This window comes from Diadema antillarum, unplaced genomic scaffold, assembly GCF_040938485.1.
Source record: "Diadema antillarum isolate AM-2024a unplaced genomic scaffold, OU_Dant_1.0 seq00000627_RagTag, whole genome shotgun sequence".
Classification (NCBI taxonomy): Eukaryota; Metazoa; Echinodermata; class Echinoidea; order Diadematoida; family Diadematidae; genus Diadema; species Diadema antillarum.
Window position 1 is genome coordinate 108,949 of NW_027271548.1, and position 16,162 is coordinate 125,110.

At 42.6% G+C, this 16,162-nt stretch overlaps 1 protein-coding gene across 1 annotated transcript in view; it reads right to left on the reverse strand.

The window, feature by feature from the left end:
- LOC139736158 (uncharacterized) overlaps positions 1 to 16,162 on the reverse strand; it is a 140,405-nt gene that overhangs the window by 11,931 nt on the left and 112,312 nt on the right. Inside the window, exons 24-36 of the mRNA XM_071646889.1 lie at positions 14,259 to 14,414; positions 12,255 to 12,403; positions 11,425 to 11,569; positions 10,600 to 10,812; positions 10,155 to 10,361; positions 8,653 to 8,910; positions 7,757 to 7,924; positions 6,727 to 6,894; positions 5,369 to 5,494; positions 4,689 to 4,901; positions 3,839 to 4,000; positions 2,565 to 2,693; positions 1,289 to 1,501 (exon numbers count right to left, since the gene is read on the reverse strand). Of these exons, the coding sequence (XP_071502990.1) occupies positions 1,289 to 1,501; positions 2,565 to 2,693; positions 3,839 to 4,000; positions 4,689 to 4,901; positions 5,369 to 5,494; positions 6,727 to 6,894; positions 7,757 to 7,924; positions 8,653 to 8,910; positions 10,155 to 10,361; positions 10,600 to 10,812; positions 11,425 to 11,569; positions 12,255 to 12,403; positions 14,259 to 14,414 (2,307 nt within the window). The remainder of the gene's footprint in view (positions 1 to 1,288; positions 1,502 to 2,564; positions 2,694 to 3,838; positions 4,001 to 4,688; positions 4,902 to 5,368; positions 5,495 to 6,726; positions 6,895 to 7,756; positions 7,925 to 8,652; positions 8,911 to 10,154; positions 10,362 to 10,599; positions 10,813 to 11,424; positions 11,570 to 12,254; positions 12,404 to 14,258; positions 14,415 to 16,162) is intronic.

Here is a 16,162-nt window from a genome sequence, read left to right on the forward strand (position 1 = left end):
CTGTGAAGTCAAGATTAAGGCACACGATAATAACAAATGATAAGTTCTTGTAGATGATGTGAACCTTTGATATTTCCATCATTAGCATCATCAATGTCATAATCATCATGCTAATCATCATTCTAACCATCATCTTTTCATTTATTTATAATCATAATTTGTTACTTCTCTTTCCTTTCATTCTTCTGCTTGTCATTTTCTTCATCAACACCATAACCACCAATACCACCATCGTCATTCCCACCATCATTCCAACCACCACAATCCTCCTGGCCTGGACAGCAAGCTTCCTCTTCGTTTTCATCAGATTCTTGTGCAACACGTCATCTTCACTTTTACTTCCATCTTCATAATCAGCAATAAATAAGACCTTACTACTACTATCTTCATAATCAGCATCATCATTACTACCACCACTAACATCCTTGTGACTCTCTCCTTTTCCATCAAGTGCTCCATTAATTATCACCAATATCATTACTATCATCATCAAGCTCATCATCACTATCATCTTCATGAACGACATTCTCCTTCTCTTACTCATCTTCACCAGATATCATCATTCGACCTCTTCCTCCTCTTCCTCATCATCATCACCACAACTCTCATCAGTATCCTCCTTTTCCTCCTCATCATTGACGCCACAAATCATCATCATCAACACCCTTATTCTCCTCTTTCTCATTGTTACCACAACACATCAACGTCACCAAACCTCCAGTAAAAACCCCGACAAGAAGTATTTTGGAGGATTATTCTACAAAGTGCCAAGTACACCACCACATATCATTGACATCCTCCTCCCCATCATCACCTCCACTACAAATTATCATCCGACATCTGCCTCTTCCTCTTCATTATCACCACAACAAATCATCCTTGATATCCTCCTTCTCCTCATCATCACAACCACAAACTGACATACTCCTCCTCTTTCTCCTCATCACCACCTCCACACATCATTGACATCGTAATCATCATCATCATCACCACCACTACAAATTATCATCCGACAACCTCCTCAGTCTCTTCCTCCTCATCATCACCATCTCAAATCATCAGACATCCCCCTCTTCCAATTCCTCCTCATCATCACCACTGCAAATCAACATTCTCTTCCTCCTCATCATCACCACCACCACCACCACCAAAAATCGGCATCCTCATCATTGAACATCACCCCCACTACAAGTCACCATCCACGCCATCCTCTTCCTCCTCATCATCACCGCAACAAATCACCCTCATCACCCTCATCATCACCACGACAAATCGTCATCCTCCTGACCTGGGCGGTGAGTTTCCTCTCCTTCTCCATGAGGGTCTCCACCATAGTCTGCTCGTCCTCCAGCTCCTCCTCCAGCTGGGAGAGCTTAAGCTCCAGTCTCCTCTTCTCGTCCACCATGGCGGAGCCCTTTGATGAGTTGCTGTTCATCTCCTCTGCCAGCTCGTCGCGTTCGGACTCTGCGTGCTTGCGGGCGCGTTCTGCCATGGCCAGTTCCTAGAGTACAGTTGTGAAAACACGGGTTAAATACCCCAGGCTTTGTTTTTTTTTCCATACCCACAATCAATTACTCCTCTCTTGGGTAACATGTAAAAACTAAAGAATTAATTCCCCAACTTAAAATGTCCTTTCATTCTCATATCAACTACTGTCTACTACACAATTTTTATGTCTTCCCTTTACTACTGCACACATAAACTCTAAGATCAAACTACCAGTCAGCACTTCCCTGTACATAAACTTAGAATTGTTTATTTTTGAGTTTGATAACTAGAACTAATACTTGTTTAACAGGGCTCTTGGGAATCCACCTTGTGTGTATGGTTTGTTCATGCTTACGTGAGAGAGAAAAGTTGAGGATTTCATATTGTCTTGCAACTGTTAGCACATCACTTTACGTCTACAAGTTTGATACTCATTTCACTGACAAAAATATAACAACACAGAATATCAGCTTTACTGTTACTCACGCCAAGCACCTCTTACAACATGGCAAAATGAAAGACAGAAAGTTAAAGGGACATTCCAGACGATTTTCACCATTTCACATCATGTAGTACATAAATCAACAACTCCATGTATAGATTTGTGAAATTTATTGTGGTTCTTGTGCAGAGAAACAATACTGTGAAAAACCTTAAACAAATTACACTGAACAAGGATGATGACATAGGAGGTTCACATATTTCAGAAATGTAGCAGTGTAATTCCATTACAATACTGCTTGCTTGCGAGTTCACCTGTGTCTAATCTATGCATGCCTTCTTCTTTTGTTCTGCTTCTTTGAGCCCCAACTCCTGCATTCTTATGGTGACTCTGCCATGTCATCATCCTTGTTCATTGCAATTTGTTCTAAATTTTGAAAATATTCTTATTCTTCATCCCAATTATCACAAATTCTGAAACTCTGTCCTGAGTATATCTAATTTATAGTTGTTCAAACGTAAAAATCTGAAAATCATCCGGAGGTCTCCTTTAATCCATTTAACCCCAAACAGATAACCATAAAGGGTCCACCATGAGGATTGTTCTTGGGGTGTTCTGCAACACCCATCCTCACCTCCTGCAAGGTCATGAGTTCTGTCTCCATGGCCTTCAGCTTGCGCTCGTTGTCCTTGGCCGACTGGAACATCTCATCCCTGGCGTGGCGGGCGTCCTCGCTGTCCGCCTGCGATTCTTTCAGCTGGGCCTGGGGAGGGGAGGGGAGGGGAGGCGAGTTGGATGGAAGGCATGATGAGAGTATTAGAAGTCACGTGGAGAGGAAACAACATCAACTCCTCCTACCATTTCTTAAGGAACTTGCAAGTCATTGAAAAGAAATTCATCTGGGTATCATATAAAAATTGAATTTTTCATGCTTAGCCTAGCAACTCGAATCATGCTTGTTTTTTGTTTTTTCCACGGAATCAAAATATGACATAGTATAACAAATACAAGCAAAAATCATGTGTTTTTAATTTATTACTAGTTTCAGGTCACGCAAAAGTAAACTTTCACTTTTATGGTAGTATGGAGAACTAGAGTCCTCATCGCTTGTTTTCTTGTGAACCCTCATATATGTCCCCTATGGGACCCCCTCAACTTTCAATAACTTGAGATTGTTAGTCACATCATCAGACATAATAGATGTGCAATGTTAGGCAGACAGAACTTGTATCCCATAAATTATTTCCAATACAAGCAATGCAGATAAACAAAAAGGAAAGCATATTTTGTTAGTGTACAATCTAGTACTTAAGCAGCATTATCCGTGGTTTCACTGCAACCGACAGTAAATCATAATTTATTTTCTCACTTTCCCTTTTTCTTATTTGGGAAACCCCCCCCCCCCCCCAAAAAAAAAAAAAAAAAAATAGTTAATGGGGGTGATAACTTTCTCAGACTTTCACCCTCGCACTGTGAATATTTCCTATTATGGGGACAACTCTAGACAAGCATTATACGCAAAATTCATGAATATGCTATATAGCATTTGCTTCAATGCACACTTTGGCTGACCGGTTCTATGCATGGTTTTTAAATGTACAGTGTACCTCTATTGGCAACAAATGAACTGGGCCATCCACGAGGTTCCGTGACATTTGCTCCTGTGACCATTGCTCCCATGAAATCTTGGCAGGCTAAGTCAAACCTACCCACACACATAACCCTAACCCAAACCCTAATCCTAACATCAAACTAAGCCTTAAACCCTATTACAACCCTAACCCTGACCCTAAGTTCCCTAGAGAAAATAAGAAAGACTGGAGCAACTATTGCAGGAGCAAATGTCGTGTCACCACACGTGAATCCCAAGCTACCGGGTCCTTAATACCAAGTCTTGTGAGCAAATACCTGCAGCTTGCGAAGCTGTCGGACGCTGTCTTCTTTGGTCTTGTTAGCAGCCTCCACCTGGCTCTCCAGGTCCTTGATGTCCATCTCCAGCTTCTTCTTCTGGTTGACCGCCTGGCCTCGCTGCTTCCTCTCCTCCTCAAGCTCGGCCTCCATCTCGCGCAGCTGGTGGGAGGAACCAGCGAAATTTTTTGAATTCAGAAACTGCTCATCTATATCATCACCATCAGCAGCACTATCAAGGGTCCTCAGTAACTTAAAGCATCATCATCATCATCATCATCATCATCATCATCATACTTATCATCACCATAATAATCATCATAACATCTATATTTTGCATCATTACCATAACATCATTTTCACCATCACTATATTTATCTTCGTCATTATCATAATGTCATAATGAAAAATATGCAAAGGCGATATATTTTTTTTTCTTAATTTGATCTGCTCTTTCAGACCCATGATAAATTACTGGGAACGCTCATAACAAAAGCCTTGAGAGCACACTGTGAATGTGCAAAATATATTCAGCTAAAACTGTGCTTAAAAATATGCTAAAAAACAAATGAATTACTAGCTGCATCATCAGCCATATCACTATCACCATCACCATAATCTCATCCTCCAAAGTGATAAACACTATCATCACCATCAACATAATCTAATATTTCATAGTGAGAAAAACTATCATCACCATCATCATCATCATCATCATCATCTTGATCATCATCGTCACTCCTGCCATCATCATCTCTTTCCTACTTCCACATCACTGTCACCATGACACCACAAGTAACACCCTCATCCCATCATCAGGGGACCAGGAAGGCGTGGCTGCCCTTCGCACCTGTCTGACGAGCCCGCGCCTCCTCTCCTCCGCTTGCTCCTCCTTGGACGTGGAGTCCCTCTCGAAGTTGGTCTTGGCGGCCTGGAGGTTGACCTCCAGTCGGAGCTTGGCGTCCTCCGTCGCCTGGAGTTCGTCTTCGAGCTCTTCCATCTGGGTGCGCATTTCCTCGATCTGGGTCTCCAGCGCTTTCTTCGCCTTCTCCAGCTCGTGGACCTACGGAGAAAATTGCATTTGAGTTACATTCAGAGAATCCTATGGTGACCAGGGATGACATCTTATAGTGTTTTGTGGAAAAGGAAAAGGCGCTCTAAAAATATCAACTATTATTATTATTATCATCACAATATTCATCATAGGCCAATGGGGATTCTTACTGTGTTTGCCATGAAATTTTCCGAGAAACAGCCACGAATGAGAACTGGATTCTATAGTGAATAAAATTCTACCATTCTGCTCCATGTATAATGAAATGCTACCTTCAAAAGACTTTCCACCACTGTCATACCTAAAATTACAATTAGCCCAAGTATGGGTCGATGTAAAAAAGTGCAAAATGCTACATGTGATTGTCTCAATACAGCAAACTGTCTTCTGCTGGTAGACCTAACATGACAATATCTCATACACGTAAGTGATGTCGACGAAAATGATCGGAACTTCACATCGAGCGATGGACTCACACTCTTGCCGACGTCGTCCTTTGACGAGACGAGTTCGTCGAGCTCGGCGCTCTGGGCCTTGCGGGTGCGTTCGCTCTCCTGCAGGGATTCCTGGAGCTCCTCAAGCTCACGGTTAAGGTTCATCAGCTGAGAGACGGGGATGAAACGGGGGGGAAAACACGTTAAAGGTATTATTTACTATTTGCAGATGAAACAAAAACCCAGCTTTAGTGCTTCAAAAAAAGTTCTAGAATGTGAGTTAGGGATACAAACAACCAATGTAAAAAAATTTGAATCAGTATAATCAATGTTAGGTATCATTAAATATACAAAGTGTGTACAATATATAAATGTTTCTAGACTAAACCATCTACAGTTATGGCCTACTGAGAAAAATAGTGATATCTCCTGATATCTTAGGCTTTATTGTGAAATTTCTATATGGTAGGATGTTTTGTGATACAACTGAACTATGCATATGCATCAAATGTGAATCTCGAACAATTTTTAAATCACTACTTCCAATGGTAAAACAGTACCTTTAAGCTCATTGCCATCACTTCCATGACACTCTCCATCTGGGGAGAGATCTACCCTGCCTAACAGTGGGTCAATTTTTAGATCCTCTCAACAACATATTCATTTATGAGCATCTCCAATATCAAGAAATGTGCTTGTGTCCTTTCTTCCTGGCAGGGAAGTGGAGTTGGGCCTTTCACTCCTAGTGACTCTTAAATGTATAAGGCTACATGTAGGTGATGAAGCTACAGTGTATGTTGTATGTGATAAAACTCACTCTAGCCAAGTTGCACAAATGGAGTGTTTCTATCTCTCTTGTCAGAGCAGTGTCTAAAACTGTCCACCATAAAAGAACTATCAATCTTCAGGAAAGTGTGTTTGTGAGAATGTTCCTATTCCACAAAAATATTGACTGCTTCCCAGTTTCGCATTTTGAAAATAGATCTATAAAATGAAGGACTTTTGATTACTTAATTATCACCATTCTTGTTTTGTCTGGAGTTGTTTTGTTTAATTGTTGCTTGCTTTCTTTCATTACCTCCGCCGAGGAGGTGATTTGTTTTTGTTGCGATCAGGGCACAGCAAGGTGCTGAGGTAACATAGACTCTGAGACATCTGAAAAGGCTTTTTTTTTATCATTGGAAATAAGGCAATTTTCAGCATGTGTGTGTGGATGAAAATGCGCTGCTTGGCAGAGGTCTGTACTCCCCCAGTGCTATTCTACTGTATTTAACCAATTAAGGACGGTTTGATTTTGCTACAACACGCATTTCCCACAGACCATTGCCCGAGCATACTCGGGACTCGTCCTCAACGGGTTCATGTTTCATTTTTCTCCCTTTCAGGACTTCCGGTCTCACCTTGGTCTCCTTGTCCCTGGACTCCTTGGATCTCTCGTCCAGCTCGGCCATGATGCGCTCCTTCTCCGCCTTCTCCTCGGCCAACATGCTGTCAAACTTGCGCTGCTTCTTCTCCAGGCCGGTCACGCTGGCGCGCTCCTTCTCCAGAGTCAGCGTCACGTCCTCCAGCTGTGAGGATGCACAGGGAAAGCCCCCCAGAGTGAAGAAGAAACATACGCATTTAATCATCTATGATGCACTTGAAAGTTGATCAGTGTCTCCCCTTTCATATCATTATAATGCAATTTACATTTACAATCATTGCTTAACATCAACATACACAATCACACAAATGCAAATTTGTGTATGTGACTTCGTAAAGAGAAAGAAGAACAACAAATGCGGTATTTCTGCTTTATTTTGCTTGCTCGAATTGTTTACTAAAAACTTGTAGGGCCACCGATTAAATTGCTCCCTACAAGATATTCTTCTTGTTTATTTTTCCTCAAGTTAACACTTGCCTTCCAAGGGTCTATCTACCCATCATAGTGTGTCAGTCTCTTTGGCAAAAAATTTTCACAAGGGGTGGGGGGTTGGGAATGGGGAGAAGGGTGAAGAAACAGATGCACATTTCAATCTTGCGTGCTGCATCTGTGACACTCATCATGAACAATAAATGGCATATAATTTATTACATACTTCTTCTCTACCCCAATCTTCTAAACCCCACAATTTTCTTCATATCAGCGGTCCAGCCCAGCCTCCGCCAACCACCATCCTCTCACAACCCCATCCTACCCACTCATCCCCCTCCCCTCCCTCCCCCCCCCCCCCCTCAAATATACCACACCCTTCTAGACAAGCCATACCTCAGCTTGGAGTCGCTTCTTGGTCTTCTTTAGCTTGTCCATGGAAAGCTCCTCAACCCTACAATTTTTTTTCTTTTCTTTCATATTCCATGGCCCCCGTCTCCCTCCCATGGCCCCCATCTCCCGCCCAGCCCCGCCCCACCCACTACCCCCATACACCACACCCCTCTCCTCTGCCGTACCTCAGCCTGAAGTCGCTTCTTGGTCTTCTCCAACTTGTCCATGGAGAGCTTCATCTCCTCATTAGTGTTGTTGGATGCCTCCAGCTCCTTGACCAGCTTCTTGCGGGTCTCATCGGCCTGGTCCAAGGCCTGTGAGTCTTCGTCCGCCTTCTTCTTCGCATCGGCGAGCTGAGCAGGATCAACAAAGATGGGGACAAAAGAAGGGGCAAAAATACACAGACATGGTCAAGTGAAATACACTGGTATGGTCCACAGATTCTAGTGTTTCCTGAAACTCATTTGCTACCTCCTTATTCAAATGACTCAAGTTTCTCATAGTTATAATTATGTTGCTTTTCTTCATCTATTTAACGAGATGTCCAAGTGGGCTCTGACACCTTCTCAAGCAGCCTTTTAGCTTAATATAAATTGACAAAAGGAGATCCAACTTGACCAAGTTTTTAAACCACCTACAGAGGGTGGTTTCAGAGCCTCCTATACCAAGCTCGAAGAGCCTTGGCTGCAGTACATATGCTACAGGTTTTGAGAACTGGATCTCTTTTTTGCCGACCCAAAAGTTAATCACTGAAGGTCATCTCTAGTTAAGGTAATCAAGCCAGCTGTCATGACAGAGCACCGCTGCTGACAGACACTGCACAACTTGCACATTTTCGCTCTCAATCATGTTGGAGTCATGTAAGACGCTCAAAAGCCTGTGCCGCTTATCAGAGGGAAACTCGAGTCACCATGAAAATCGAGCCAGTCAGGACCTGGCTTTTGGCAGGTGGCACGAGCAGTAAAAACAGACAAGACCCTGCTTTTTAGAAAGGGTTTTCGAAATGGTTTGGGGAACCTGCAAGTTTAGCTGCAGTGAAACTGGGATACGAGTCTTGTTTCTGGCTCCCAAGCTTCCTCACCTGCATCTGCAGGGTGCTGACTTGGCGCTGGGCGTTGCTCTTGGCCTGCTCCTCCTCGTCCAGCTGCTCCTGCAGCTGCTCCCGCTCCGACTCCGAGGCCCGCAGCTTGGAGTTGAGGTCCAGCTTCTGGCGGGTCTCCTCGTTCAGGTTCTCCTGCACCTCGGACAGCTGGCCCATCAGCGAGTTGGAGGAGGAGGTGGCCTTGGAGGCCTTGCTGTCGGCTTCCTCAAGGAGAGCCGTCAGACTCTCCACCTCGGCCTGCATGGGTGTGACGGGAAGACAAGATGGCGGAAAAGGTCATTGCGCTTCTACGGATATTATCAACTGGCCGTGGCGTTGAAGAGCCTGAAGACATGCCAATACGTCACTTACATTGTCAAACTGCTCTGTTTACTGACTAACTCGCTTGTTCACAATTTTTGCAAATGTTCATCCTCCAAACTCTAATCTTAACTGTCATTTTTCTGATTATGAGAAATATCCTTCAGTCATCGAGTTACTGAAGACGTGATATCGCATGTCATGGTGAAATGAACTGACATGGATAGAATGGTATAAACACTGCTGAGATGATGTAGCACTTCAAAGGTTCAAAGGGATCATACAGTTTTGGTTGAGATCTAATTTTGGGTTTCTAACACTTTTTGGTGAAATATTGAGAAATCTATCATGAAATATGAAAGGGCATGTACAATTCTATGAAGAATTCAACGTTTATTTGATGAAAATTGGTTTTGAAATGACTGAGATATCCAAAAAAGAGCGATTCTAATAAAGTGTGGGACCCACACTTTATTACGATCGCTCTGATTTACTTTGTTTTTGGATGTTTCAGTCATTCCAAACTCGATTTTCATCAAATAAACTTTGAATTCCTCTTAAAATTGTATGCTCTGTACTATATTATAAGTGTTTTCTTGATATTTTGAAAAAAAGTTAAAAGCCCAATTCTCATCTCCACCAATACTGTACCATCCCTTTAACCCAGGATTGAGGGCAACTTGGCAGATACATTGCTTACTTGCTACAAATTTGTTTTCTACGACATAACTACGACATCCTGTTCAAACCATGACAAAAATATCAATATCAGTTCGACATCCATACGCCTAGCTGAAGATACAACTGGATTTGATCTTACGAGACTGACCTGGGATTTAATGATTTTACGAGATCGACCAATGATTTGATAATAAAATAGGACTGACAAACCTGGGTTTTGATCATAAAACAAGACGGAATGACCCGCGATTTGATTATACAAAGCAGGACTAACTGACCTGGTATTTGCTGCTTAAACAAGACTGACATGGGACTTTACCCAAGATTGACCTGGGATTTGATCATTTACAAGACTGACCTGGGATTTGATCATTTTACAAGTCTAATCTGGGATATGATGACTTAACAAGACTGACCTTGGATTTGACCATTTTGCATGACTGACCTGGGATATGATTTAACAAGACTGACCTGGGATTTGATGATTCAATAAGACTGACCTGGGACTTGCTGGCTTTCTCCTGGAAGTCAGCCTTGGCGCGATCTATCTCCGTCAGGCGAATGTTGATCTCCGCCAGCTGGGCCTCCAGGTTTTTGCGCTTGCGCTCAGACTCCTGCTTTGCCTGGGAAGCCTGCTTGAGGTCGTTGGTGAGCTCGCTGTTGGCGCTCTCCAAGTTGGTTTTATTCTTCTCTAGAGAAGCTTTGGTCTGCGCAGTCACACACACGTATACACAAAAACAAAAAAAAAAAAATCAAACTCATTAGGCTATATAATTATATCACTTTGTAATCAAGTCAGATAAGTTTAACTATTCATCGCTAGTTTTCCTAAGGTTAGAGTAAAGATAAAAACTGACTGTGTTTTAGAACCTTTAGAAAAAAAATATATAATTTTCTTTTTGTTTCAGTTGTAAAATTTTCACAAGGTTACCATGGCAACCGTACCTTCTTGGCGGTGTCGAGCTGCTCGTTGAGTTGCTCCACGGCCGTGTTGTGCTTGTGGCGTAGCTCCTGGATGGTGACCTCGTGAGACTTGGTGCCCTCCTCCAGCTGCTTCTTGATCTCCTGCAGCTCGTTCTCCCGCCGGTTCCGCAGATCCTGGGCGGCGGCTGTCGAGTCGATGGAGTCCATCAGCTCCGACTTGATTGCCTCCAACTCCTGCAAAGAGGTAAGGGTGGGGGGGGGGGGGGGGGGGAGTAGTGGCAGGGGAAGAGGAAGAGGAAGAGGAGGGGGGCAAGACATTCCAATCAGAAATTGTTTGTGTGTTTAATACAGGCTGACTCGTCAGGAAAGACAAACCCCTTGGCGGAATGAGAGCTCTGTATTTCTGACTAGTGAGTGGGTGTTGTCGTGGAGGTGGGATACATCTCAATCTCCCAAGGAGATTCCGTCAGAAATTTTTATACATTGTAATTTTGTTTGGTAATGTACCAAACTTCCCCTGTGCATGCTTGCCTTGATTAATACCTACTTTAGATGCCCAATATCATGACATATTATACTTGTTGACATCATGTTTTCGCTATCATCCAAGAGAAGACATACACTGTATTCAATGCTACAGTGATGCAGCACATCACTTGGGTCTCAGTATTTGTTTGTTTCCCCCCCCCCCCCCCCCCTCCCTCTAAATGAATACAAGATAAGTATCAATATCCCTCTGGAATTTTATAAGTATTAGAAAAAAGAAAGAAGACAAGACTAGGGGAAAATGACAGTCCTAACGAGCCCCAGAAATCAGAAGTGCTGAGACACTGGATGGTCACTGACCTCATTCAGGTCTCGCTTGTTCTTCTCGGCTCTGGAGCGGGCCTCCCTCTCGGCCTCTAGGTCTTCCTGCAGCTCGCTCAGCTGGTTTCGCAGCTCCCGCTCCAGCTTCTGCAGCTGGTTCTTCTGGGTCATCTCCTCGTCGATGCTGTGGGAGCAGCGAATTAGGGGAGAGACACGATGACATCGGGATGTGAGAAACACACAAATGCATGCTGTTAACTGGGATCCCTTTGCCTTTTAACACGCTCATAACATTCCTGATGTTCTTTGACTTTAAAAGATCAGTTTCACCCCCTTCCCCCAAAAGCAAAGGAAGTACTTCCACATCTAATATCACTTTCCTTACCTGATACAACTTCCACTGAAATTTTTGAGCTAAAATCATGACCAGAGCCTAGCGTTTTAACCTCATGAGTCATGTCCAATGACCTATGACCTCAAGGGTTTGACTTTTGATCCCATCATGTCATATGAATAACTCGTTCACTCATTTCTATCCTCCCTGTCTGAAAACAACACTTGACACACGAAGCTGAAGATGGAAAATGATGTCTATGATTAAGTTCAGAGTCCACGGGTACTTGCCACAAAATCATTCTGCACATCAGTATCTCAAGAAGTGCACCTGTACCAAGTATAAATATTTCCATCTTGAGAATTTTTTTTTTTAAGTGTGTTAAAAAACTTTCACGCGTGTAGACTGTTAGATGGATAAACAACTTCTAAACATGACTGGTGGTGCTCTTGGCACCCAAGAGAGCCAAAGGAATAAGGACAATTGCACCACAACTAATTAAGTATCATAAGAAGTATATGTTGTAGATACTGACCGAGCGAGGGCAGCATTCAGCTCCTCCTCTTTCTTGGCGAGGAGGGCCCTCAGCTCCACAATCTCTTGGCGCAGTTCGTTCAGCTGCTCCCTCAGGTCGGTGGCCTCTGTGTCCAGCTTGCGCTTGTGGCGCTCCAGGTCCGAACGCATCTGAGGGAGAAGGAGGGGTAAGGGAAACGGTGTGCTTCACAAACTATTTCAGATCTGGATGATGGTGACAGCAAGCTCATGTATGACTTATACTCTTAAGGTGATGGGTCGGGCACTTCCTATTATTTCATTATCATAATTGTAATAATCATCATGATCATTAAGATATTATTGTTATTATCATTATCAGCATCACTACCAAGACTATCACCATCACAACCACCACCTCCGGCACTACAATTATCATCTTAATTTGAAAGTAAATAACATCTGATATATATTGCATATCCCACCCTGAACATACATGTACATGTACAGTCCTATACTTGTAGCTGAACTTCGGCGAGGATATTATCGTAAGACAATTACATCACACATCGTATGGACACCTAAAGCATCCAGCTTACTGACACACTATGTTGATAATGCCATATTCTATCGATGGGCAGATTCCAGTTATTGACCATCACAGAAATGAATATATCGCTCTTCTTGTAGGTGCCTGATGAGATACGTATGCTCTTTCCCTTTACCTCTCCACATGCTTTCCCAACAATGATCAAATCTTCATGAAGATTTGCTTCATGCGACAATTCAATAAATCTAGTCTTAGGATTGTCCTCAGATAGATCTTGTTAACTGGATGGACTGATGGTACGAAAGAACTTTCAATCTACAAATGTGTATCTACTGACATTACACCTGCTACACCACATACTGAACTGCTTGCTTACACAATACGATGTTGATTACACCTCACCACGCAAGGGACGTTACTGATATGTTCACAAATATCAGTGTGTAATGGGAATCTCCTATCACCTGCCACACAACATTATAATGAGCCGTTCTCAACCACCGAGAGTCATTGCAATTATCATCACTTAATGGCATTTGCATCACCTTCAACTCTATGTACTCATGCTGCTTGCCTTGACTGTATTACTCCATCCATCTCATACACACACACATACATACAAACACATACAAATCTGCTGAAATCCTCATCTCACCTCAGTAGACACCAATCCATTATCTTTAGTCACTTCTTATCGGTCAAAATCTACCAACAAATCAATTGTCCATTGTCAGTTACCCTCATCTTTTTTATAAATTCTTCTACATGATGTACCAAGCTGTACTTGCAGTATCTGAAAACACAATACTTTATTGATACTGCACAGCTTATCTGACATTTTCTAATTGCTCTCATCAAAATTCTATAATCAGTGAGTTCATCACTCTTTTCTAATAACTCATTATCAGTTAAAAACAGAAATGAGTAGGTCAAATTCAATTAGTCTTCTTATGATGACATAATGTCTCTGGCTGCTAAAGTTACAATCACATTGTACAGCATTGGTTTGACTCTGTCATCACCACTATCGATCTCATCATACATGTCAATGCCATGTTGAGGCAGTAGTCAGTCTGGGCTAAACATTCATACTGCATTTTCTTCATCCCCATCATCATTATACATATGCATCAGCATCATCACCAGAACCACAATTATCATCATCATCATCATCATCATCATCAATCATCGTGATCACCACTAACACTATCCTCATCATCACTCATGATCACCACCAACACCATCCTCATCATCATCATCATCATCATCTTTCATTGTCGTCATCATTATCATCACCACTATCTACAACACCGTTATCATCATCATCATCACCACCATCATATCATCATCACCATCATCATCATCATCACTTCTTCCCCATGGTCACTGCATCAGTATCATTCTCACTTTTATCATGGTCATCACCCCAATCACTCTCTTTCACTACCAACTATATCCACGACATCATCATCATCATCATCGTTCTCGTGACATTACCTTCTCCTCCTTGCGAATCTTGTCCTCCAGGTCGCCGATGTGGGACTCGTGCCGGGCCTTCAGCTTCATCAGCCCCTTGCTCTTCTCCTCCTCCTCCGTCAGGGTGGCCACCACCTCCGCCATCTTCTCATCAATGGACTTCTTGTCTTTGCTCAGCTACGGGGCCGGGGGAAAGGGGAAGGAGCAAAGCCATACGTGCATTTATTCAAACAGGTTGTTGGCTAACAAACAAGGTTAACTGTTGTGATAGAAACACTCCTTAATAACCATGGATACAAAGATAAGACAGCTCCACAGGGCTGAAGGTAGAACACAACAACAATTAGGAGACACGGTGACACAACATAATGTATCTGCATACATTGTACTTCTCAAGCATCACGTAGCAAAACAAAATGGTAAACACAAACATCCTGGATTTGACACAGATTGGGGGAAGGATGAAAAGAAACTACTGATGTATAGCAAAAATTGTTGGCATTAACCACCAATCCTTCACCTCTCCTCCATCCTCCGGCACTGCTAAATCCTTCATCTTGCCTCTCCCGGGTCGCAACTTCTCCTCCTTCTTATCGCGCGCCGTGGAAACACAGAGGCCCATGTATGCGCCACCATCATATCTCCCTGTATGCAGCTCACACAACTACGCTGCCCCCGTATTGGTTTTTTTTTTCCCCCCTCACCCGGTTTTGTTTTCCTCAGATGTGCGATCCACTACCCACTGCTTTTCATTTCCAACAAATCAGACTCTAAACCTGGCTGCAGCAAATTTCACTCTGTGGTGACCTAGAGAGGGTGAGTGGGGAAGAGAGAGAAGGGGGGGGGGGGACACAGATAGCCAGAAATGGAGACATATGGATAGAGAAAGATGGAGAGAGGACGAGATAATGGAAAGGAGAGAGTTGGAGAGAGCCAGAAATGAAGGTAGAGACAAATTGAGAAAGTAGAAAGGAGTACATGCAGCAGAGGGGAGACAGAAAGAACGAACGAGTATACAGATGAAGAGATAGACAGAGAAAGAAAATACAGAGGACAGATGGAAAGGAGAAGGAAAGATATAGAATGAGATGAAGGGATATGAAAAGAGACAGAAAGAGATAGAAAGAGATGGAAGGAGAAAGAGATAGAGATAGATAGAGATAGAGACAGATCGGGATAGGAAAAATAGAAAGAAATAGAAAGAGAAAGAGATAGAAAGAGACAGATACAGAAAGAGATTAAAAGACAGGGAAAGAGATAGAAAGAGATAGAAAGAGAAAGAGATAGAAAGAGACAGATATAGAAAGAGATTGAAAGACAGGGAAAGAGATAGAAAGAGATAGAAAGAGAAAGAGATAGAAAGAGACAGATATAGAAAGAGATTAAAAGACAGGGAAAGAGATAGAAGAAAGAGAGGGAAAGAGATAAAAAGAGATAGACAGAGATAGATATAGAAAGAGATTAAAAGACAGGGAAAGAGATAGAAGAAAGAGAGGGAAAGAGATAAAAAGAGATAGACAGAGATAGAAAGAGATGGAAAGAAGAGGAAAGAGTGCAGGGTATGAGGAGAGGGAGAGTGCGAGAGAGTGCGAGAGAGTGGAGAGAGAGTGCCCAAATTGGAGCCTAATTTGGATACAGAAGGCACCGCAATTATTGGGGGAAAAAGTACATGATACCCATTTACCCGACCAGGATTGATAAATTTTTACCCCCTGCGTACACCTGCAGGGCTCATCTATCTAGTTTGGTTCTCTGAAGCTGAATTTACAAACCTGTTTACTTTTACATCTTTATCAACTTTGAAGGAACTGAAGATCATCGATAAGACCAATTTATTCCACATCTTATATCCCTTAATGAAGGGATAAAAACCACCTTCCAAATAACACTGCAGCGATAAACTTGCGCATGATATTACGTCACCG